This window comes from Vicugna pacos, chromosome 3 (assembly GCF_048564905.1).
Source record: "Vicugna pacos chromosome 3, VicPac4, whole genome shotgun sequence".
Taxonomy (NCBI): domain Eukaryota; kingdom Metazoa; phylum Chordata; class Mammalia; order Artiodactyla; family Camelidae; genus Vicugna; species Vicugna pacos.
Genome location: NC_132989.1, coordinates 5,022,486 through 5,047,947, shown reverse-complemented (window position 1 = coordinate 5,047,947; position 25,462 = coordinate 5,022,486). Strand labels below are relative to the sequence as shown.

Sequence of the window (25,462 nt, the reverse complement as noted above, 5' to 3'; positions counted from 1 at the left end):
ACATAATAGAATCACACAGCCAAAATAAGAAAAACCAAGATAATGCAAAAGAAAATTATCAAATCACAAAATGAAGAAGAAATAAAGAGTACATACCAAATCAACTGGAAAACATTTATGGAAAATAAATTTATTTATTTATTTATTTATTTATTTATTTATTTATTTACTTACTTACTTACTTACTTACTTATTTATTTCTGTTTTTCCTGTTAATGGAAAGATGGGCATTATATTAACTATAGAATAAATAACAATATGCATTAGATAGATAGATAGATAGATAGATAGATAGATAGATAGATAGATAGATAGACAGATAGACAGACAGATAGAAGTTTGCCTTTAATTAATGATTTTTTGAAAATTTGGGGCTAGATTATTTCTCTTTCTTCTTGTTAAATGTTTGTATTGGTAATGAATTCTTTAAAAGATAGGAAAACTGTACATCAAGTTTTTGATTTTTTAAGCTAAGATAAATAACCTGTCATTAGTTAAAAAAAAAAATATGTGTACAGTGTGGAAAGGTACAGATTTAAGAAACTAAATACCTGATGGGTAAGATAACATGAGAAATTTCAAGTATCACAGAGTAGATGTCTAAATAAATGCTTATAATTGTTTAATTTCACCCTAAAATTTTTGCATGCTCACACAAAGGTGTATCCAAAGCCCCAGTATGCAAAAAGTAATGAAATTTTTTGACCCCTAGATCTGAATGTATGTTCTCTAGAAAATTGGGGCATTAGATTTAACAGGCAACAAGGATGTTACAAAATAAGTAGAGAGATTAAACATTAGGAGGGATTTTTTGGATTCTTTTATTAGCTATCAATCCATTCAGTTATAAAGGAAGACTATAGAATTTCTTCAGAAATGTAGCTTTAACAAAAACATCTGTTGATTTTTAAGTAAATTTAACTGTAATTTTCCTTGATATTGACATACAAAATAAATTACAAATTTTGGATTATATTAAGATCTAAAAGTATCAGTGATTTTTTTCTTAATTAACTTATTTTCTTTTTCTCTATATAGTGGAAACTTGAAGTCACTGTTTGCTAATGAAAAAAGCTTTTGTATATAATACATTTGAGTTTAATAATATGCAGAAAGAGTAAGTCATATAAATAATAAGAAAGCTTGATTTCTGGGTAAGTTACAGGAGAAGACTAATTCTAGCCACACATCTCTTGCTCTAATTCTCATTATGTGTTTGACAGTTTATTACCAAAAAAAACTGATTTCAACCTGCGTATTCTTCATAAACACACGACGCTTATTCTTACACAAATGAACCTCACAAAGCAGGTGAGAAATTGTGCTTCATAAGAACTTCTCTGGTTCTCTAGTAGGTGTGCTGTCAATCTCTTGGGTTAATAAGGAAGGTTATAGGACTATCTTCCTCAGCAGTATGTTATTAACAAAAATATCACATTTTTTAATTAGATGGCAGTTACCTAAGATTTAATTATGTTTGATTTAGAAGGAGGCTATTGTTAATATTGGCAAAAATTTCCTCCCCAAATTCTGCTTTCTATATGTAAGCAGATACTATGCCTTATCCAAGATGAAAAAATTAACAAATTTAACAAATTTAAATGATAAAGTACAAAATTTAGGGGAAATTTACTGTGCTTTCAAGAATACATGTTGATTACATAACCCACCTTATGTGTTTGTCAAAATATTTTTGACCTATTTCTCATAATCCTTGTTTAAAACATGTCAAATTAGTAAGTGTGGGTATAAGGGAAAACAAGTATTTAATATAGATCTTAATATCTACTTTCTCAATTTATTCATTTTTGAAGTACCTTTCAAGATTTTATAAATTCACAATATTTTCAAAATATTAATATGTAAAGATATAGACAAACTGAATGTGAACAGCTCAGTAGAATCTTGAACATCTGAGAATTTGAAAACTGACTCTGTAGCAGTTTTTTGCTTCAGTCTTTTTACCTTACTCATCAAATTTCTGTTGATTGAATAAGGGCAATTAGGCATTTTTTGGTTATTATCATAATTTCCTTCCCTAAATTTCATGATTTGAGCATCATTGATAAAAGGGTTTTTTTTTTTGTTTTGTTTTGTTGTTTTCTGCCAAGCATGGCACAGATCTGGTGCTGCTTGTGGAAAGTAAAAACATCTCTCAACGTGGCTCAGAGATTCTTATTTAAATATTGCATGGGAAAAGGTGGTGGAAAATAATTTCATTTCATGTGTATAAGTAAGTGCGTATAATTTGCATCATATATACTATACATTTTAATCTGGACAAAGAAATCGTTAACAACTTACAAAAGACAAAATAAATATGCAGAGGGAGCCATTGGAAGTGACTTTTCCATCTTATTCTCTAACCATTTTTCTCTTTTTCTACCATATAATGTGACATTTAAAAAATAGTTTTAAAAGTGACAGAAAAAGTTACGGAACTATTGATTTGTAATGCTTCAATTAAAGTTGTTCTTGTAGTCTTCAAATTGATTACATGGATTATATAGATACACTCAAATGTAATGAGAAATTTTAATGAGTTAGTACGACCCATATTTTCAAACATATGCCATTTCTGAAACTCCATATTTCCTTAAATATTCTTAGACATGTAGTAAAATATTTACATTTTAAGGGGAAATATAATTGAATCCTAATGAATATACTTGTTTCTTCTTTGGGTCACATTCAGACACTATCAATCTTTTTTTTTATATTTTATAGGCTCGTTTAATTTTATTAGGGTATACTTTTTGTTGAAAATACACAGTAATGTTCCTATTTAAATGATTATGATTTATAAAATTATAAAAAAATTCTCCTCTTATTTTTTGCCAATAGAAATACTTTGTCAGAGCAGGTCATACACCATTTTTTTAACTCAACAATTATTTAAATTTTTTATACTATATGTCTGCTATTGGCTCACAGTTATCAAAATTATATACTAAGGAATAATACACAGCTTCCACCTTCAAGGTACTTACAATTGAGACGGCGCATAAAATTATACACATTGAGATAATGCAAAATTAGATAAATGCCCAAGCAGGTGTGAGAAACACACCATTAGCTTTCACTGAATCGTGAAATTGCACAAACCATTAAGGGTTCACAATGGTTTTACTGGGAAGGTGAATTTTTAAATGTCTCATTTGATCACTGTGGTTAGAGATTTTATCTTCCCAGAATCACCTCTCTCTCTGTCCAATCTTTTTAGAATCTGAGCAAAAAGATTCTGAATCCCCCCAAGTTCTAAAGGAAGATCTCATCCTTTTCCTGAGATGGTCTCCCAGAAATGTTAATCCATTAGGCACTTCTGCCACGGACACATATGTTTTCTCTGTGGGAAGATAGGGGTTAAAGCAGCCCTTTTCCCCCCTCTATTCCAAGGAGCAAGAAAAAGATGCTCACGGGAAATAAGGAAGCCGGGTGACCCCATATAACCACCCTGTAAGCACAGGGATTATTAACCTTCAGGTAAACAGACGTTACATTTGCTGGAAAGAGTGAACTTCTATTTGGAATGATTTTGTTTTAAATTATAAAATAGGATGACAGAAATGATTCCAAATATATAGTAAACTCAGTAAGCATACATGAAAGAGGATTTAAATCTCCAAATACGAAGTTTGAAAAAGACATATCGGGGGAAAAAATACAGAAAGTTTGAAGGTAAATGAGAAAATGATAACCCCCAAACAGGCTTTAGCCTCCCTCCATCCAACAGAAAACACAGAAATGAGAAATATTTAGATGCAGCTAAGGTGATGGTTATTTATTATTCATCTTTATTAACACTAAATTAATAAGATATTCTGGATTGGAGACAAATTTCTTGTTATTCTTCACAGTACACAGTAAGGGTCAACCCACTCGCCCTAACTCACAATCCCAGTACAACTTGGTCAGTTGTCCACAACAGTAGCAGGACCCAAAGACAAGAAAGGAAGCAAAAAAGAGGAGGCAGCTGTCTGCCTCTCTTCCTGAAAATTATTACTCCTAAACCCAACACTTTGGTGTGTCGGTAACACTTCTCCAGTGGCATCCAGAACTCAATTCTCATTTCCGTTTGACAGGTAAATATATAGGCAGATAGCCACTTCAATATTCCTGGCACCTGCTCTTAATCTAGGAATTTACAAGACACTGTAACCTTTGGCCATCTCCTGGAGATAAGAGGAATGGCTACACATGTAAATCTCACGATACGAGAGAGGACTTGTAAAATTTTAGAGGAACACAGAAAAATCCAGAGAAGCTTTATTTCACCACACTAGGCAATAAGCAAACTAGCCACCAAAGAAAAACAAAACCAGAAAACAGTGGGGAGGTGGAAGGTGTCTGGTTTCTGGTGTGAGGAACCGCTGCACACACCATGATGCAGGAAAGCCTGAGGGAAAAAGTGATGGGCACCCTCTTAACGTCCTGGAAGGATTGATACCTGCACATTTTGACCCGGCATGTTCATGATAACTAGGTAAGGTAAACAGTGCACAGATATAAAACAAATAAAATGCATCTTTTCAAAGAAAGAATTGGAACATGATAAAGATGTGTGCAGATATAAAAAATATTTCAGTAGTGGATATAAACAATCAAAAATCTAAAGGCTTAGTAGAATTTAAACATACGGTGCTCTTCAGAAAATAAAGATTTAATAGATAGAATGGAAATATGAATGGATACAACTAAATTTTGTATTGTTGAGCGAGAGATCCAGATGAAGAAAATGCTAGGGGAGGAGCCAGAAGGGGCAAGAATGTGGGAAATATAAAAGCCAAGTTAAGTGAATAGGTAAGTTTATGAATATCTTGAATACCATAAGGTCTGTTCTCTGTTATCACAAGTAGGTATTCTTGTCATGTCTTGTCAAAACTGTGTTATTTCTTTATGTGTTCTAAATCTAAATATACATATTTTAAACCTTACTTAGTAGGTAATTCTTATCATAACAACATTAAAGTCTCTGTGAAAAAATTCAAACGAAAGTCATCTCAGCATTAATATCTTATGATTGCTTTTTTCCTTAGAAAATTGGAGATTTCTTATTTTTTTATATTACAAGTAGTTTTTGGAATGTATCCTGGACAGTCTGTATAGCTTTTTGTGTGTCTCTGGGTCTTATTTCAATCCTATAGTGAATACTGACTTTTCTCTTTTTTTTCTTCCTTTTTTTTTTAAGCATAAATGCTTATATTTGAGTTTATGGTGTAAGTTTTGACCAGCCACCTCTGTGTTTTGATTTTGTTGTCTTCTACTTTCAAAGTCTTTGCAGTGCTATTTAAATCTGTCCCTATGTGCACCACCCAGTGAAAAGAAATACAGCCTATTAATGAAGTCCTATTCTCAAAGTCTTAAATACGCTCTCTGGGATCATATGAATGTAGGTGCAACTTTATGCATCATTTATCTGAGGCTCACTGACTCCATAACCTTTCTGGTAAATTTGATTCCATTGACCTCCCTTTTCTGCCACATGCCTGGAAGCCTGGGGCTTTTGTTTTTCTTCTCTGTCATATACTCTCTGCTAATAAATTATGTCTCTAGCAAAACTGCAAAGGAAGAAGAGATGTGCTCTCCACAACCCTTTGAGGACACGGTGCCCCTGATGAAGAAGAACCCTCAAGATAAGCAGTTACCACTCCTGCAGGACTGCAGGGGGAGGAGACAGATACAAGAGAATAAAGCAAAGCGCTTAAAGGGATGATTCTCCAGTTCCTCTGATTTTTAAGCATTTCCTTTCTTTCTCTTTGAGGAAGAACTAGAAAGATCCTCCTAGACTTCTCTCTGTAAATGCCCTAATACCCATTTATAGGTTTGGGGCTGCCTTGTAACCAGGCCAGAGGAAAATGGAAGAAAAATGGAAAACATATTGCTGGTTCATTGGTGGTTCGAATCTCAGTCTTTTTCTCCCAAAGGTCCTGATAATGTTTACCTTCTAGAATCAAATGTCTCCTCCATGCATTCCATTTCAAAAGATTTTCTTTAATACCATAAAATATTTTCATGGACAAGTGAGCTAGCAAACACACATGCACCAATGTACCTTTTGACAAGATTATTCTCTACCCCCACCCTCACCTCAAGGTGGGCATGAGATTGGAGAAATGAATAAATCAGATGGTACACACCGAAAAAAATCGATAGAAAGGATGGAATATAACACTGTGCTTAGTTATTTTCCTGTGTCGCGACAAAATTAAACATTTTGGTGCAAATAGTTAATTTTTCCTCTTTTCCATTTAAGTCTGGTGGAGGAGAAAAAATTTTCTATAATAAAATACGTGGTTTTTGGGTTTCTTACTTTTTTTTAATGTAAGGTATTTTTTTGTTTGTTCTTTGTTTTTTTCAGAAAATAATTTTGTAAACTGTCACTTCGCGGGCAGGGAGGCTCGATGCCATATGGGTCCCGGGTCGCCTCCTTGGAGGCCGAGCACGGAAACCCAACACCCCGGCGGCGGCGGCGGCGGCGGCGGCGGCGGCGGCGGCGGCGGCGGCGGCGGCGGCGGCGGCGGCGGCGGCGGCGGCGGCGGCGGCGGCGGCGGCGGCGGCGGCGGCGGCGGCACAACAGGGCGGGGCTCGCGTAGCGGATGGGGGGGAGGGCGCAGACCCGGCGGCGCGGGTTAGAGGTCCCTCTCGCCTTACAGCGCCGTGGAGGACATGTAGTCCAGAGCCCCAGGCACGGCGTCAGGGCCGATGCAGGGGGCCATTCGTGCGATGCAGTGCACGGCCTGGTCGGGCGGTGGCCCACGGCTCAGCTCGTCCACCGTGGTGTAATGCTTGTCCCCGGCCAGGATCTTGAAGGAAGCCACGCTTTGGCCTGCTGTATCTGTGTCGGCCGTCTCACGGGACATAAAGTGGATGAAGGCCTGGAATGTCGCTACCCCCAGGCGGTTGGGGGGTCCACAGTGCTCATGATGCAGGTAAATCCTGCCTCTCCGGGGGAGGGGAGTGGTGGGAAGTCTTCACCAATATAACCCAAGCTGATGAGGCAGTCTTTGAACTCCTCGCGACCCTGCGTGCTGGAGTGATCCCGGTCAGAGTGGTTGAAAGTGGCCCGGAACTCGTTCATCTGCTCCTGGCTGATGCCCTTGGCATCCCTGGTCAAGACCTGGTTCTCCACCTCATTGACGGTCCTGGCGGTGGTGGTGAGGAGCTGCTCCCAGCCCACGCGGATGTGCCCTATGGTGTAGTTGGTGTGACTGCTGTCGAAGATGAACGCTTCCTGGATGAGCTGGTGGTCACCCTCCAGCTGGTCAATCTTGGGCTTGTACTTGACGATGTGCTTCTCCTACCGCCGCAGGTGGCTGAGCTGGTCCTCCAGGGTCCCATACATCTCAGTGGAGATCCTTCTGACTCCTCCGTCTTGGTCTGGATCCAGGGCCCGATGACGTCAGCCTGAGCCCCAAACTGCTTGCGAACCTCTGGTTGTGCTGCTGGCGGGCATGCTCTTATATCAGGGCCTGGTCTCCCAGAGGCCCAGCTGCCGCACGTGGTCCCTTTTACCATTGATCTGAGGCCTGATGGTTGTGTAGGGATTGTTGCCCGCCTTGTTGGCGTGGTAGGTCTGGACAATCTTGCACACCTCCTTGTGAATGCCCAGGATGGCCAGGCGCTCCTTGTCGGCATCGAGGAGGGTGGCCTTGAACTGCTCGTGGCCTGTGGTCAGTCTCTGGATCTCCTCCATGGTGGGCACTATGAAGGTCTCTTGCAGGTTTGAGGTAAAATTCGTGAATATCTTTTTATATACACTCATAGGTATTTAATATTTAGGTAGCATTGTACATGCTACTTAAAGTTTGTTTCTCTTCATTAATATTTAAATTTGATTAGTTTATATTAAATTCTAATACATTTTACTACATTCTACTGAACTTTTTCAGTGCAGAACCATACGGACTATGCCTAATGAGAGTGTTCTTTGTTTTAAAGGGATATATATTCCATTATTTGTGCCTAATTGGATAGGCTAACAGTTCAGTAGTACACACAATAAATGTGAGAGAGGCATCTTGGTCTCAGAATCAGAGAAGCAGCTTTTAACATTTCTTGATTAAGTATACTATTTCTCTTAAGTGTTTTTTACATACTCTTCCTTTGTCATACTAAGGGAGTTTAATTTGATTTTCAGATTGCTAATTTTTTTCATTAAGTATGAATAGCTTTTCAGTTATATCAATTTCACATCCTTAAGGATATATATAATATAATATAATATATATGAGATTGGCCTATAATATTCAGTTCTTATCATGTCTCTGTTAAGATTTGGTATCAACTTTTGGCCAGTATATAAAACTAGTTAGGATGTATTTTAAAAATTGTCTATTTTCTGGGTAATTCAGTGAAATATTGGCACAATTCTTTCACTAAGTATTTGGTAAAATTCACAAGTACAGTTATTGAAGTCTGGAATTTGCTTTGCGGGACTATATTTCTAATATTAATTCAGTTTATTTAAAATTATATGATGATTTAGGTTTCTGTCCCTGTGTGGTCAGACTTTGTGAATTATATTTTTGTAAGGATTAATTTATTTAATCCATACTCCAAAATAATTGCCATTTTGTGTAATATGTTATTATCTTTGTTGACATGTTTGAGATTGATAATGATGTATATTCCCATTTCTGGTGTTGATTATTTGTTTTCTGTCTTTTTTCTTGATCACTTTTCCCAAGGTTTTATCAATTTTATGAGTTTTTTTTTTCAAAGAGCTAACTCTAGATTTCATTGCCTTTGTAGAGCATGTTTGTATATTTCATTGATTTCTATCTTTATCTTTTGTTTTCTTATTTCTATTTTTTTCCTGAAATTAATTACATAAATACTTACCTCAGGTTTAAAGGGAACAATAAATTAATTTTAAAGCTCATATTAAAATTTTAGGAAAGCAAGTTTTCATTTCAAAATATTTTCTAGTATTCTCCATAATTACTCTTTACCCTATGGGTACTTTAGAAGTAGTCTCCTTAATTTCTGAATTGATGTTGCAGAAGTATTGTGTGATGTACAGAGTGATCAGAAAAAACATACTCTGAAGCGTTTGAAACCTTTGAAGTGTGTTGAACCTTGTCTGACATTAGAAGCAAAGAATTTTAGTAATACGGTTGCAGATGATTTAGTCATTAAAAATATAAACAATGAATATATGGGAATAAACATATTTTAATAAATATCTCTGGTCACCCTCCACAGGAACCAGAGGCAGGAGCACCAGGGCCACCAGAGCCAGGCTGTAGAGATGTCCCCTGGCAGCAGCCACAGAAGCAGGGCCAAGACTAAACCCTTCAGCCGGTGAGTTTTGGCATCTCAGTAGCACACACAGCACAGTATGTCATTGTACCTCTGTGGCCACAGCAGCATTCACACATTCTCTGTAAATCAGCCCCAAGAATACAACTAGTCCTTGGGGACTTTGTCTCCTACAAAAAAAAGTAATATTTATTGTATTATTCTTACAGTTTCCCTTTGTTGTTTATAACAGTGTCACTGTGGATTTTTACCAGTTACAGGGATTAAGTAATCTGAAGAAAGAAAATGACATTTTGTGGGTTTCATCTCACAGTGATTTTTTTTTATACCATCCTTACCTGTATGTATATAAAATCCAAACAGACTGTCTCTACAGGAGTTGGCAAATTTTTAGCCCTCCTTTATAAGCTTGTCCCTCCCATTATAAACCCTCTAATCTACATCTTGAGAAACAAACGTTAAAAAAAAGGTGCAATAAAAAGGTTATTTCTCAGGAAGAAGGGGAGGAAAATGTAGCTTCTTCCTTGAAATCTCAGAAATTGTGGCAAACTCAGGAAAAAAATCAAAATCTAGTGGATAAAAAATGTTTTGAAGTTCTTAAAGTCAATTGTACTTCTTATTAGAAATGCTAAATAATCCTATGTTGGAAGAAAAGTTGTAAATCTAGACTAAACACAACACATTTCACTACTTGTTTTCTCTAGTTCTAGAAAGACTTCTAAGTAGTATGAATGGAATAGTCACTATAAGTGTGGACTGAATGTGCCATTTTACTTTTCTTACATATTTCAGAATCCATCATCTGTTTATGAGCCTTGTTCTTTGATCATGTCTTAGATGATGCTTTCATGTTCCAGATGTACATTATTAGATTTCATAAAATGACAAAAGCTAACATTTGTTGTGAGTATCATATGCGGTTTAATAAGGGACCATGAAATCAATTAAGAGAATTTGAGGACACTGTGTTTTAGCAAGAGCAGTTATGTAGCTTGGCAGGGAAATATTATAAAACTCTGGCTCTCAAGCTTCTTTTAATCAAGCTTTTTATTTTGGGGTAATTGTAGATTCACACTCAACTCTACAAAATAAAACATAAAGAAGAAGAACCTATGAACTCTTTACCCAGTTTCCCAAATAGTAAAATCTTCAAAATTAAAGTACACTATTAACAAATAATATAGCAATAACCTTTCATGTTGTCTTTTATAGTCACAGTCACTTGGCTCCTGCCCTCTCCTTAAACCCCTGTTCCATTAATCCATTCTTTTATTTCTATAATTTTATCATGTGAAAATGTTACATAAATGGAACTATGGAATACGTAAACTTACAAGACTGGCTTTTTATTAACTGCATAATTGTCTCCTGAGAATTATGCTTTTGTGAAACTAATAGTTAAATTGTTTTTAATTTGTTACTTGTAATAAATTGTACACAAAATTTACCATTTTAACCAATTCTAAGCATACAGTTCTGTAGCGTTAAGTATAGTCATACTGTTGTGCAACCTTCACTACCATTCATTCCATAAATTTTTCCTCTTCCCAAACTGAAACGTTGAACTTGTTAAGCAGTAGCTCTCCCTTCTCCCCTCCCCAGCCCCTGGCAACCACCATTCTGTTTTCTCTCTCTACGAATCTGACTGCTCTAGGTACCTCAGTAAGTGGAATTACACAGCATTTGTCCCATTGTGACTGGCTTATTTCACTTCGCATGTTTTCAGGGTCTATCCATGTGGCAGCATGTATCAGAACTTCATTTCTTCAAGTCCGAATAATATCCCACTGTACACATATACCGTGTTTACTTACCCATTTATCTTTGATGAACACTTGGGTTGCTTTCACATTATGATTGTGGTGAATAATACTGCTATAAAGATGGGTGTACAAATATCTCTCCAAGACCCTGCTTTCAATACTTTCAGATATTTACCCAGCAGTGAAATTGTTGGATCTTATGTTTATTCTATTTTTAATTTTTTTGGAGGGGCCAGCATACTGTTTTCCATAGAGGATGCACCTTTTTACATTCCCACCAGAAATGCAAAAAGTGCTAATTCTCTACATCCTCACAACCACTTGTTATTTGGTTTTTTTTTTTGTGTGGTCGCCATCCTAACGTGTGCAAAATATATTGTGGTTGTGCTATGAAATTCACTAATTTAATGATAATAGAGATCTTGACATGCGCTTGATCGCCATTTGTATATCTTCTTTTTTTTGCCTATTTTTTCATTGGATTGTTTTTAATGTTGACTTGTAGGACTTCTTTATTTAAGTATAGTTTATTTACATTATATTGGTTTCAGGTGTAAAGTATAGTGATTCAGTATTTTTGTGGATTATACGCCAATGTTTTTATAGATTATACTCCATTTAAGAAAATATTGGTTGTATTCCCTGTGCTGTACAATATATCCTTGTAGGTTATTTATTTTATGCATTAGTAGTTTGTGCCTTTTTCTATATTACTCATATTATCAGATATATCAGATATTTGACTTTCAAATATTTGACCTAATTCCATGGCTTGCCTTTTCACCTTATTGATAGTGTCTTTTTATGCCTAGAACCTTTTTATTTTGATGAAATGTTTTCTTTTATTCTCTGTTTTTGGTGTCATATTCAAGAAATTATTGCAAATCTAATGCCATGAAGCTTTCCCCCTATGTTTTCTTCTAATGAGGTCTTTGATATTTTTTTAGTTAATTTTTCTATATGATTAAGGTAATAGTCTAAATTTTTTTTTTTTTGCAAGTTGATATCCAGTTTTCCCAATAGCATTTGTTAAAGACATCTTTCCTCATCGAATGGCCTTCTGCTCCAGAAATATAAACTTGGTGGGGACCACGTCTGGTTTCAGTTTAGCTATTCTTTTGATAACAGTTTTTGTAACAAAATGGTGGTTGATTACTAAGATCTAGTGAGAGAAAACGTTAATATTTTGAAGCCTCTGGAGAGAGAAGATTCCCTATGTTTTAAATACTTCCTGTATATTTCAGGCTAAAGGCAGCATTCTTTTACAACAGGTGCAGAGCTAGCCAAGATGAAGCCTAGAAAACAGGGCACAGGGTTAAAGCCAAAGGAACAGATCCCATATGGAGTCAGATTTGTTCTTTTCTGTTACAGATCTGCTGGCAAAAAGTTCTCTTAGATTTGATCAGCTGATTTTTGCCTTCATTCTCAAAGTATATTTTCAACTGACATAGAATTATGGGTGGATTTATTTTCCTTAAACACTTTTAAAGTTTTGTGCCATTTACTTCTGGCTTTAGTGGTTTCTGATGAGAAGTCCACTGTTACTCAAACTGTCTCCCAGCTACAACCCCCAGAGGTTAGATGCTGTTTCTTTCCCATGGGTTTCAAGAATTTTTTTGTCTATAGTTTGCAGAAGTTTGATTATAATGTGTTTTGGTTTTTAGATGTTTGGGGTTCACTCAGCTTCTCGACTCAGTTTATTTCTTCTATTGTTGGACATTTTTCAGCCATTATTTCTTTAAATTTTTTTAGCTTCACCATCTTTCTACTTTCCTCCTGAAACATTCATGTTAGATCTTTTGTTATATTTACACAGGTCCCAGAAACTCTATTCATCTTTTTCTTTCTTTTTTTTTTTAAGTCTGATTTTTCTGTTTCTTGCTCAAGTTAGGTAAGTTAATTGTTCTATCTTCCAGCTTTGTCCTCTGTTCCCTTTTTCTACTGTTGAAACCATTCACTGAGACTTTTTTTCAGTTTGTTACTGTACCTTTTCTGTTCTATAATTTTTTTATCTTTTATTTTCTAGTACTTTGCTGAATCTTTGTTTCTTTTCTCAGACTCCACTTTTCCATTTATTTCAAGTGTGTTCAAAATTTGCAATTAGAGCATTTTTATAATGGTTGCTTTAAAATTTTGTAATAGAAGTGGAAATTTTCAGTCATGTTGGTGTTGCTGTCTAGTGATTGTCTTTCTTCATTCAAGTTGAGATTTTTATTGCTTCTTGATATGACTAGTGATTTCTAATTGAAACTTGGTATTATGTTACTAGACTCTGGAACTTTTTAAAACTCTTTTAGCTGATCTCCTAGTCTGAAACTGCTCTGGCAGGGAAAGAAGGTGGCTCTTGCCAAGTGGAGTGGATGTCTGTGTTCCCTCTCAGCCTTTACTGACACCTGTGTTATGAGGAAGGGCTCCTCAAACTGTTGGGCTGGGGGTAGTTTTAATATCCATCAGGCCTCTGCTAATGCCTCTTCGGCTGAATGAGCAGGGGTTCCACATTACTGCTTCCCAGGTGATGTCACTGACACCATAGTGGAGAGCCTTGTTATCACCAGCCTATGGCGAAAGTCCAGACACTTTAGTAGGCCTCCTCCGACACCATCCCAGCAGGAAAGGAGAGAGGCACAGCCAAGTGGGAGTGGAAGTTCAGGCTCCTCATGTGGTCTGGGATGACACTGCGGGGCGGCCTCATTTCTGTTCAGAGGGCATAAAATTCCTAGGGCCCTGTTGGTCTTCTGTAACAGCACTCTAGCTGGGCGGCTTGGAATGTCTCATTAAATTCTAGAAACGGTGAACATCTAAGCTCCTCATTACCCTGTTGTTGTGGGAGTGTGGGTGGAACTATGTATTTTTTTGTGTGGTGTTTGAATAGAGTGAGTGAGTTACTGTCTAAAGTTCTGTCTTGCGTGGCTTCCCTTTCATTTAACTAGAGAGAGTTGGGTTTGGTTGGTGCTTTTCATTGTAATCTGTACCATTTGGCATTTTTCAGTTGCCAGCTTTCCATGATCCAGCCTGGTATGAAGAGGAAGAAAAGCAACAGTTACAAGAAACCAGAGAACTCATCATTATGTTGTTCCTAAAATCCCAAGATCCCAAGATCCCAAGATCCCTAGTCGGCCTGCCTTCACGGTCGTCTTGTGTTTATTTAATAAATGATATCCAGTGATTTAAATTGAATATAAAAGGGAGAATAAGAAAAAGTACTTCTACTCCATCTTTCTAAAAAGCAAAACCCATAAATAAACTTTTTTATTTTAAAATAATTTTAGATTTAGGTAAAATTTTCTCTTTCATGACTGACCCTGCATCATGGGCTAAGCCACTATTAAAAAACAGAGTCAAAAATCACCACAGGTAATGGTACTTTAAATATTGGTCTTCTTCAACCTGCCTGCTACTATTTACTTTCCAGAGTCTTCAGGTCACTAATATATTTTTTGCTCTATCTAGGCCTTATAGATGCATTTCTGTAGAAGAGACAGGATGAAACGCTTGCTCCTTCTTATCTGGGATTAGAACCTCTGAATTCGAACTTTCTTTTACCGCTCTCTCCCAGGGAACCAGTTTCATAGTGTTTTCCTCACTCCTTTATCAAGATCTGGCACAAAATCTTAAATAAGTTAATTTTGAAAATAAAGTAATAGTATTGTATCAGTGAGAAGTGTGATACTGTTTCTTCATCACAGTGTCTAAAACTTGATAATAGCTTAAGCTAAACAATTATGTTTTTTTCTTACTAAATTAGAAAAAATTACTTAAATGTATGGATTGCTGAACATGGAAACAGTATTAATGACTTTTTTTAAAGAGTTCTGCTATTCAAATTGAATAAGAAATCTATAAATAGGAAGAGATTTCCCAATGAAGGCTCATTTCCATTCATAAATTCCAAGTCAGTAAAATACCTAAATCATATGCCTAAAGTTGGAAATACTCTGCTCAGAAATCCTGGCAAACTAGTTTGCTTCTGCTTATTTATGTTCTGTAGTATGTTAAAACATTAAATGTTTGGATGCTATTTCTAAGTAGCCAAATAATATTTTACAATTTTTAACCCAGTTAGTGAAAATATTGTCAAAACATGGCCCATTTTTTTAAATCACAGGAAGCAAGGCACACATTGTTTGTATCACACATTGATTGTTTGAATAAAGTAAATTCTCAACCTTAAAGCTTGTGATTTTTCAACTTTGAGGTCATATTATCTAGCCAAAATTTAATTAAATGTGTCATAAGTTATCACTGAGCTTGGACACGTGAGATCATGGCCATATGCCTTTTTGGTTCCCTTCTCCTGCAGAGAAACTTGGTGTAATAAACAAGTACTGCCTACACGGCTTATTTTTTCACTCTCAGTTCTCTAAAGACAGGTATTCTGTGACTCCGATTTAAACAAACCCATAAGTTTCATCATTTTCATTATTTTAGAAGCAGGTTAATAATCATAGTTTTGAAATTTGTCTTTACATATGTCTGTTATTAATCAGAGTGAAAAAGTCATTAATTTCAAATCCTTTTATGCATATATTACACTTTCTTACAACACACAAAATTTGTGTAACTTTTGATCCTTCACTTCTTATCTCAAGGAATTTTTTTTCAGTCTTTCCCATATTCAACAGATAACACCAGCTTTAACTTCCATAATAAATTAAATAAAATATTCTGAATTTTCCATTGTAAGGAAAATGTAAGTTAATTGAAGTTGTTTTTCATTTACATGATACAGAGCTAATAGTTAATTATTTACACATTGATGCTTTTGAACTATCTGCCAACATTGTTGCATAATTATTTTTTTCTATATTTTAAGTTACTGATAGTGTACAAAGTTCAGCATTGTCTTTTCATATCTAGATGACAATTGGTTATACCTATTTTTCTAAAATGTGGTTTTAGAAGTTTCATGTGAATAGAAACTCCCATTTCTAATTCCCATTTTTGCTATAAGGGACGTTTTCTTCTCCACATGTAATGATAAGAGTAACAAATTTCAATGGAGAATAATTTATAGACATCATTGTATGCCTATTTTGAAAAGAAAAGTATTAATTTATCAGAAAGTTTACTGCTATTTTAGAGATGACACAACAAAAAAAAGCTTTGATAACACATTGCACCCTTTATGAGACAACATACTAGGAACAGTGAATTAATTATCAATCTAATAAAATCTCTTTTCTTCTATTTATTATTCCATATTCACTGTTCCCTTCCAGTTAGTATTACACATACACATGCACACATGTAAACGCACATACCCTTACAGAATTACTTATGCAGCCTACACAGATTCACACTCTATAGAGTGAGGCCTATGTGTTTGTGATGTAAAAAAAATCAAACCACCATGGCCCAGCTTATATTAACTGCAATGTTTTCTTGATTTACAAAGATTCATTGGATAATCATTGACTGTGACAGACTTCTTTATTAAATTTAAGCAATAATTATTAAGAAAATAATGGTATCTTCTGAAGTGCAACTATTTTTATTTAATGTATAAAACGGTTTAGAACAAAAGTACTGAATTACTTTTTATTTTAGAAGTTTTGTATCTGCCATGCATGCCATGACCTACAAACCCAAAAAGGGACGCGCTCACTGTTGTAAATTCACTAAAACTGGAAAATTATTTAGACAAGCTGGCTAAAAGTCCTCAATATTCAAGACAGAAAAGTATATTGAAAAGAATATACATTATTAATAAAGAACTAAAGATACATTATCTTTATGAACATAAAATTTGTTTGAAAGAGCTCTTAGAGAAATCTATAAAGCTTCTTAACTTACAATGAATAATTGGTAAATATTTAACAGTTTAATTTTTTTTAATCCTTGAGAATAAGTATTAGAAGCAAAATACGAACTTTGGTGATAATTGCAACTTATACCCATGAACAGCTCTTTCCCATGGCTCAAGCTCTGAAGTTAAGTGAACATATATACGTTTTGTTTGTTTACACATAAAAGAGGGGGATAGCTTTTACACAGTTAAAACAAGTAAACTAACTTAATCGGTATAAAATTGAGAAAATTGGTTTGGCTAAATAGAAACAGGGCAACCACGTGACTTCTTGTACATCACGTCCAAAGGGAGCACAGTTTTCCTGAGAGAAGTTTCTTCACAGATTCTTTCACATCCTTGTTCCTTAAAGGGTAGATCATAGGATTTAAGGTGGGGGTCACCATGGTGTAGAAAAGGGAGATGAACTTGCCTTGGTCCTGGGCATAACTGCTACTTGGTTGCAGGTACATGTAAATTATGGTGCCATAAAAAATGATCACCACTGTAAGGTGGGAGGAGCAGGTGCTGAAGGCTTTGCGTCTTGCCTCCACTGACTGGATCCTCAGCACTGCTTGAGTTATGAAGCCATAGGAGATAAGGATGAATGTGGGGGGAAGTAAGAGAAACAGGACACTAACAACAAAAAGAACCAACTCATTGGTGGTGGTGTCCACACAAGCCAACTTGAGGAGAGCTGGTACTTCACAAATAAAATGATCCAGCCTGTGCTTGCCACAAAAAGGCAACTGCAAGGTAAAGGTAGCGTGGATCAGGGAATTGGCCAAACCACTGAGCCAGGAGATGGTTGCCAGCTGCTGGCATAGCCATGGGTTCATGATGACCACATAGAGGAGGGGTTTGCAGACAGCAACGTAGCGATCCAAGGCCATCACAGCCAGGAGGATACACTTGGTGGAGCCCAGTGCTAGGGAAATATAGAGTTGTAGCACATAATCACCGTAAGTGATTGTTTTCTCTGGTCCTTGCAGGTTAACTAGGGTCTGAGGTGCAAGGCTAGTAGTGAAGCAGAGGTCCAGCAGGGAGAGGTTGCTGAGGAAGAAGTACATAGGGGTATGAAGAGGGGGATCCAGGTATGAGATGATAATGATGGTGAAATTTCCCACAAGGGTTAGGAGGTAGAAGAAAAAGACAAATATAAAGAGCACAGCCTCTAGGCGAGGGTGGTCTGAGAAGCCTAGAAGGACAAAACCCATCAGGGAACTCTCATTGGCTTTTTCCATCCCTCTAGAAGGAACTGTACCTGCTGTAAGAGGAGTGAGACCAGATACATTTGAAACAGCTGACCTTAGAATCACAGCATGCATGAGCTGAAAGGATCAAGGAGACTGACTTAACCAACCTATTACTATTTTACGCCTAAAGTGTTTTTGACTTGGAACATTAATCCATGTTACTTCATTCCAGTCCAATGACTCTTCTTTAAATTCATAAATGCTTTCAACTTTGAAGTTATCTGGAAACTGACTATTAAAGTCACACAAAGAAGACACGTGTATGTATATCAAGAAATGTGTAAGGACTTACTACTGAAATTATGTGCCTCTTAAAGTGAACAGCATCTCCACGGTTTTTAATGTTGACAGAAATCTGCATACGAAATACGGTATTCAGGTTTTATCACAGGCACAAATGAGAATGGAAAATTTCTCATCTTCCCCCTATATACAAATATTCTTAAACTCTTATCTCTGTGCACTGACTGCCTCAACAGAGAAAAGTAAGGTAGTCATAGGTTTATCTAGAGAGACAAAACAAAGTTGAATTGTTAGGTGATAAATAATTTATTTATTTATTTATTTATTTTGATTTAAACATGAAGTTGAATTGTTAGGTGATAAATAATTTATTTATTTATTTATTTTGATTTAAACATGAAACTTTTATTTATGAAGTATTTTGAGGGACCTCTCCTGTGGGTCTAGCTTTCAGAAAGGCACATATGATTATGTACTTCCTCACACGGTTTTTTAGGTTTTATTTCTGATCCAGTCTTTCCATCTAGGCTGATTATATGGCTGTCCCATCGTGCTTACACCAAGCTCTGTGTATTTTAAGTGTTCGGTAAAATTTTTTTTTCCTTTTCATTTTTTTTAACATTTATTGATTTATAGTCATTTTAGAATGTTGTGTCAAATTCCAGTGTTCAGCACAATTTTTTAGTCATTCATGGACATATACACACTCATTGTCACATTTTTTTCTCTGTGAGTTCTCATAACTTTTTGTGTATATTTCCCTGTGCTATACAGTGATAAATAATTTAAATTTAAAAATAAAACTGAAAAGTATGATCTAAGTAAATAATTTTCAAATAAATTTTGCAAAATAACTGATGAGAAAGATTATTTTGAAATATGAAGACTCAGTGACTGAACTGATAAAAATAATTTTTATAACTATACTTTAATGCAACATTATTTAAACAAGCTGAAATTTCTTAATATTCAAGACAAAAATATACACGAGAGAATATATGTTATTAATAAAGAACTAAATACGTATTATGGTAACTTCATAAGTATAAAATCAATTTGAAATAGCTCTTAGATAATCATTTAAAAGCTCCTTAACTTTCAACATGATAAAAATGTAAAACAGATTATACACAGAAATGGAAAAGACTTACGTGAAAGGTGAAGAAAATATGAGGTCAGAATTCACTTGCCTTTATAAGGAGAAAGGTGACAAAGTTTGCCTAGAAAAAAGCATTTGGAGCCAAATTATAGAAATCATTGAGCAAGATAAAATACTTTGTTGTGCAGAGAATGAAACGCCACCTGACCTTTAAGGATATTAACACTTTTGTTCCTATGTAAAGATGACAAGTTGCAGAATAGAAAATAACATCTGTTTTGTTAGAGGTTTTGCAGGGGCACCATGACCTGACCCACCTGGACAGCTGCAAGAACAAAGGATTCCTACAGCAAGAAGTTTGCACCAACCAACCACACTCCCTCCCCTTTTTAGTATAACAGGAGCCTGAATTCTGACTTGAGAAAGATGGCTCTCCAAGACATTAGTCTGCCATCCTCTCTGTCTGCCTCCTTTCTGAATAAAGTCATTACTCCTTGCCCCAGCACCTCGCCTCCTGATCTACTCGCCTGTTGGTGTGGCGAGCAGAATGAGTTTGGACTCAGTAGCAGGAGGAGAAATGAAGACTTGCATTATACCATGCTTTGCTTTCAGAATGAGAAAACTAGAAAACTGTAAAATGAGGGGCTGTATTTCCCATTTTGATACATTTGTGCCCAACTTACAAAGACTCCCAATTCAAAACATGTTTCACGCCACCCTTCCCCCCATGCTTTTGGCCAAAGTTCTTCTTCCTGACAGATTGCAACATTTTAGTAAAGGATTCAAACAAGGGCATTGTATCTAGTGTGCTTATTTATACACCCTGAGCTAGATGTCCTTTCCTCCCTTCCAAAGGAGGTATAGCAGGAATGGTTTTGAATGCCAGTTCATGCTGACTTTTTCAGAAATGTCTAATGCCTATTTGTCTCCTGAATTGAGAATTATTACACTAAACATGACACAGGGATTAAAAAAAATGGGGAAAAATAGGTAATAATACAGGAAGTAGGCAGAAAGCAAGCTGAGATTTTCAACAAAGACATAAATCAACAATTAAGAAAGAGGTTTGAAGCTGTACCAAATTGTGTGAGAAATTTAAAAGTGGGACTCTCCTTGTGTTTTCTTAAAATAACAATTAAGTTACTGTGTGAGTGAAAGAAATAAAGATTGTGAAGTACTATGTAGTTGAGATTGTGAAGGACTTTGAAATCAAGGCTAAGCTAAGAGTCTAGAAATATTGATGATTTTGAGTAAGTTTGTTTTAAGATGTCTGTATAGAACTGATTGCGTAGAAAAGAGGAGGAGGGGGACAGAAGAGGAGAAGGAGGAAGAAGAAAAGATAAATGACAGGGAAAGATAAAAACTGAGAAATGAGGTAGTGAGTGTCATGATCTCTAATTCTCATTTAAACAAAGCAGGAACCAGCCAACAGGATGAAGACCACAAGCAAAGAACTCAAGGTCCTTATTCTGCTAGTCCATGTCCTCCCTAACCCCTGCCTCCACCCCTAGAAGCTTGATGTCTTGTCCCACCATGCTGAGCAGTTTGCAGTCTCCTAACTGCCCTTTCACTTAGTCAGATGTTTCCTTATACTGATCCCTTTACAAGGATATTCTCTCCAGCACCCATCACCTGGAAATCATCTACACAATCTTCAAAACTCATTACTTGCCAATTACATACAACCTCCTTTTTGACTCTGACATACCTCCAGTCTCCAGTCTGGCAAGATTTATTTTGTGTCACTGCTACACCCTAAACCTATTTCTATCATAGAAACTATAAGACACGACTGACCTAATATTTACTTCTGTATATTTCTACCAAACCATAAGCTACTTTTTAAACTGAAGGGTCATGTTTTACTGATATTTTGTGTAATTTTTATGATGTCTGATGTACAATAATTGATAACAGCTTGATGAAGAAGTGAATGCATTTCAGGTGTCCTATTTCCCAAAGTCAAACTCTTTAAAAAATAATTTTCCCTATAGCAAATATAAGAAAAAAAAAAAACTTATGGTCAGATAAACTGAGTGGGTTGTGGGGGTGGTGGAGCTGAACTGCATTTGTAGAAGCAGCCAATTAAAGCAACAATGAGCCAAAACAAAAGTTACACTGAAGCCTGTAATCGCTTACTGTGATGGTGTAAACAAAAGCCTAAAGCTGGAGAAAGCACCTACTCCCTCCTGTTGCTTGTCCTCTTATGGAACCCTGCACAGGCGGGAGGGGAGGAAAAGAAAGAATAGGCTTGGAAATCCCATCACTGTTGGTGGTACCCTGAACAAATAGCTCCTGTAGTTTTATGATGTTGGAACCAAGGGAAGGGAAAGAAGGAAAGTGCTCGGTGTGGGAAAGTGGAGGACTGAATCAGAGTGGAAGAAGCTGTCTTAAAGTTTTCCCCTTCTCCCTCAACAAGGAGGTCTCGGCAGAAGCACCTCTTCCCAAAGCTTCAGACAAACAGACCTAGGAAATGAAGATGCTTAGGATAGAAATACCAATGTGGGGAAGAACGTGACCAACCAGAGGGACCTGAGTCTCTGACGGCAATCTTTCAGAGACTACAGTGCATTGGCTGTGCAGCAAGTCTGATGGAGGGGTAGCGGCTTCCCCTCATGAAGCCTGTCAGGCAAAGTCTTTTTAATTGCCTGCAATCAGGCTTGAAAGTAACACATAGATTTTTAACCAGGAATCAACTCCTCTGCTGCCTGTGCTATTGTGCCACTCAGCCCTTGTTCACCACCTCAACCACCAGCCTGTACAAAGCACTGGAACAGCCTGAAAAATTGCAATCCTCTCCTCTCTCAATTTGGAGAAATCCAATGTAAGACAGATGTTTGTCTGATCTAGCATTTTGTCCGTATGCTCTATTCCTCCATGGCAACACTGTCTGTTGGTGAAAATACAAGACCAGTGGTTACAGATTTCTCAGTATCTGTTTAGGTGTTTTAAAACTAGATTGGAAGTTGCCCTCCTCAGCAGTAAATGGTCTGGTCTAATGTGTAACCAAGTGTCCCCTACCCAAGAAGATTCTGATTCTTGCTGACCCTCAAGTTTCAGTATAATACAATCACATCTTATAAGGAAACACCAAAATGAGACCATAAAGTCAACAGAGTCAAGAAAAGAATGGTTCTCTAGAATACATTTCATTTCTCCTCAATGAAATCCCACCAATAACGCAAACCCTCAGTTATAGTCATTAAATTGCACTTGCATTATTTTTCTGAACTGGTAGAGAGCTCCAGAAGTCAAAGGCTTGCAATGATGCACTACTTAATGAAGCCTTCTTTATCGTATTTCTCATGATACAGAAAGTTGAGTCACTGTGAACTGAAGTGCTCTCACTGAGCGGTGGAATTGTATGGAAGTGGAATTGAGTGTGTGTTTATCTATCTACTTATCTATCTATCATCTCCCTATCATTTTCATCATCATCATCATCTACAGCGTGCTTAAAAAAGAAGTTAACTCAAAAATTTCAGTCAGCTATTCTAAACAAGTCCATGGCACTAATTTGTACATAGGAAGAATAGTAAGAAATTGTTTTATTGCCTTATTTGATAGGCAAAACCTGAAGTTCAGATAGTTTACCTGTCTCATCAAACATCATTATTATTTTAATGATAGAACAAATCCAGCAGTGATAGAAACTACAAGTTTCGTCTCACTAACTTTTATAAATCCCTTCAAGACCCAAGTGTATTCAATCAAGGCTGAACAGACAATTCATACTTACCATCAGGGCTATTTCCTTTTGTTCAAATTTCTCACATCTTTAGGAGAAAATCATAGAATATTTCTAGTTTGGTGTTTCCATGTCTAACTCGACCCTGACCAACAAGATGACTGGCTTCAAAACAATGTACATTGAAGAGTCATATTTCAAACAGGAGCAAACCCTGAGGGAACTGCTAGTGGTAATGAGAATTCTGGCAGAAGAGGATCCTGAAACGGGGAAGTTGGCAATGTCATGAAAAGGTCATGATTTATTTACAATTAAAAATGTTCTGGGGAAAACCTGAGTCCTCAGCAGGGAATTAGCTAAGGAACTGACTAGCTTCCGGGGATCATCCAGGGAAAATGAATACACATACTTCCCAAGTGTGAAGTTCTCCTTTCTTCCTTTAATATTATTTTGAGACCTTATATTTTCTTAATAAAACAGGAGCCATCAAACTTTCCCCACATAAAATAAATGAACAGATAAAAACAGCCTACTTCTTTTTTTTTTAAATTCAGGTATAGTCAGTTTACAATGTTGTGTCAATTTCTGGTGTACAGCACAATGTCATACATGGATATACATATATTTATTTTCATATTCTTTTTCACTGTAAGCTACTACAAGATACTGGATATATTCCCCTGTGCTTTATAGTATAAACTAGTTTATCTATTTTATATATACCAGTCAGTATCTGCAAATCTCTAACTCCCAGTTTATCCCTTCCCACCTCCCTCCCCACTGGCAACCACAAGACTGTATTCTATGTCTGTGAGTCAGAAACAGCCTACTTCTGTTGCACCCTTCCTCCTTCACTCCAGTTACAAGAAAGAAGACCACCCTTATTCTCTTTAAAGCTAATCCTTCCTCTTATATGTTGGATTCCATGCACCATTAACTTGCTCTATGAGCGTCCTCCCCTGATAGTGGAAAGTAACTTTAAAATTAAAGTGATCTGATGAAATATCTGGATTTACTATTTTCTTTGCAATCTCACTTTTTTCTCTTAATATTTTTAAAAATTTATTTTTAACTGGAATATAGTAACTACAGTATCATATTAGTTTCAGGTATACAACAGAGTGATTCAGAGTTTTTATAGATTGTACTCCATTTAAAGTTACTATAAAATGTTGTCTATATTCTCTGTGCTATACAAAATATACTTCGAGTTTATTTAATTTATACATAGTAGTTTGTAGCTCATAAAACATAAATCTATCTTGCCCCTCTCTCTTTCTGTCTCTCCACTAGTAGCCACTATTTAACCACTCACTCTGTATCTGTGACCCTCTTCCTCATTTGTTATGTTCATTTTTGTTTTATTTTTTAGACTCCACATATAAGTGATAACATACCATATTTGTCTGAAATATTTCACAAGCATAATATGCTCTAGGTCCATCTGTGTTGTTGCAATTGGCAAAATTTCATTTTTTCCCTAGGGTTAAGTAGTAGCCATTGTATATATTGCCACATTCTCGTTGTCTATTCATCTGTTGATGGGACCTTGGATTACTTCTGTGTCTTAGCTACTGTAAACAGTCCTGCTGTAAACATTGGGGAACATGTATCTTTTCAAATGAGTTCTTCTTCCCAGATTATATGCAGGAGTGGAATTGCTGAATCATATGGTCCATTTTTAGTTTTTGAGGAAACTCCATACTGTTTTCCATAATGGTTGCACCAACATTCCCACTAACAGTGTACTAGGGTTTCCCTTCTCCACATCCTTTCCAACTGTCTTTATTTGGAGACTTCTTGATGATAGCCATTTTGATAGGTATGAGGTGATACCTCATTGTATTTTTGATTTGCATTTCTCTAATAATTAGCAGTGTTGAGCATCTTTTCATGCACATGTTAACCATCCGTATGTCTCCTTTGTAAAAATCCCTATTCAGATATTCTGCCCATTTATTGATTGGGTTATCTAGGTCTTTTTTAATTTGATACAGAGTTGTATAAGTTGTTTATATATTTTGGATATTAACTTCTTGTTGATCACACCATTGCAAGTTTTTTTCTCCCATTCTGTAAGTTGTCTTTCATTTTGTTGATGGCTTCCTTTGCTGTGGAAAAGCATTTAAGTTAAATTTAGCCCCATTTGTTTATTTTTGCTTTTATTTCATTTTCCTTAGGAGACAGATCTAGAAAAATACTGCTACAGTTTACATCAGTGAGTGTACTGGCTACGTTCTCTTCTAAGAGTTTTATGGTTTTCAGAGTTACATTTAGGTCTTCAAACCATTTTGCATTTCTTTTTGTTTACGGTGTGAAGGAATGTTCTAATTTCACTGCTTTACACATACCTGTCCAGTTCTCCCA

The 25,462-nt window shown here is 36.2% G+C and overlaps 1 protein-coding gene, 1 long non-coding RNA gene and 1 pseudogene across 2 annotated transcripts in view; all 3 read right to left on the bottom strand.

The window, feature by feature from the left end:
• Nucleotides 1–6,629: 6,629 nt before the first annotated feature.
• Nucleotides 6,630–7,754, bottom strand: LOC140690842 (alpha-actinin-1-like; annotated as a pseudogene).
• Nucleotides 7,755–9,156: 1,402 nt separating this feature from the next.
• The window catches only part of LOC140690845 (uncharacterized), a 30,063-nt gene continuing 13,757 nt past the window's right edge, over nt 9,157–25,462 (bottom strand). Inside the window, exons 2-3 of the long non-coding RNA XR_012066173.1 lie at nt 19,460–19,528; nt 9,157–14,036 (exon numbers count right to left, since the gene is read on the bottom strand). This is a non-coding gene — a long non-coding RNA (uncharacterized lncRNA). The remainder of the gene's footprint in view (nt 14,037–19,459; nt 19,529–25,462) is intronic.
• On the bottom strand, nt 16,918–18,406 carry LOC102528173 (olfactory receptor 2G3-like). Its single transcript, XM_031672500.2, has one exon. The coding sequence runs from the start codon at nt 18,135–18,137 to the stop codon at nt 17,109–17,111; it is 1,029 nt and encodes a 342-aa protein (XP_031528360.2). The 5' UTR covers nt 18,138–18,406; the 3' UTR covers nt 16,918–17,108.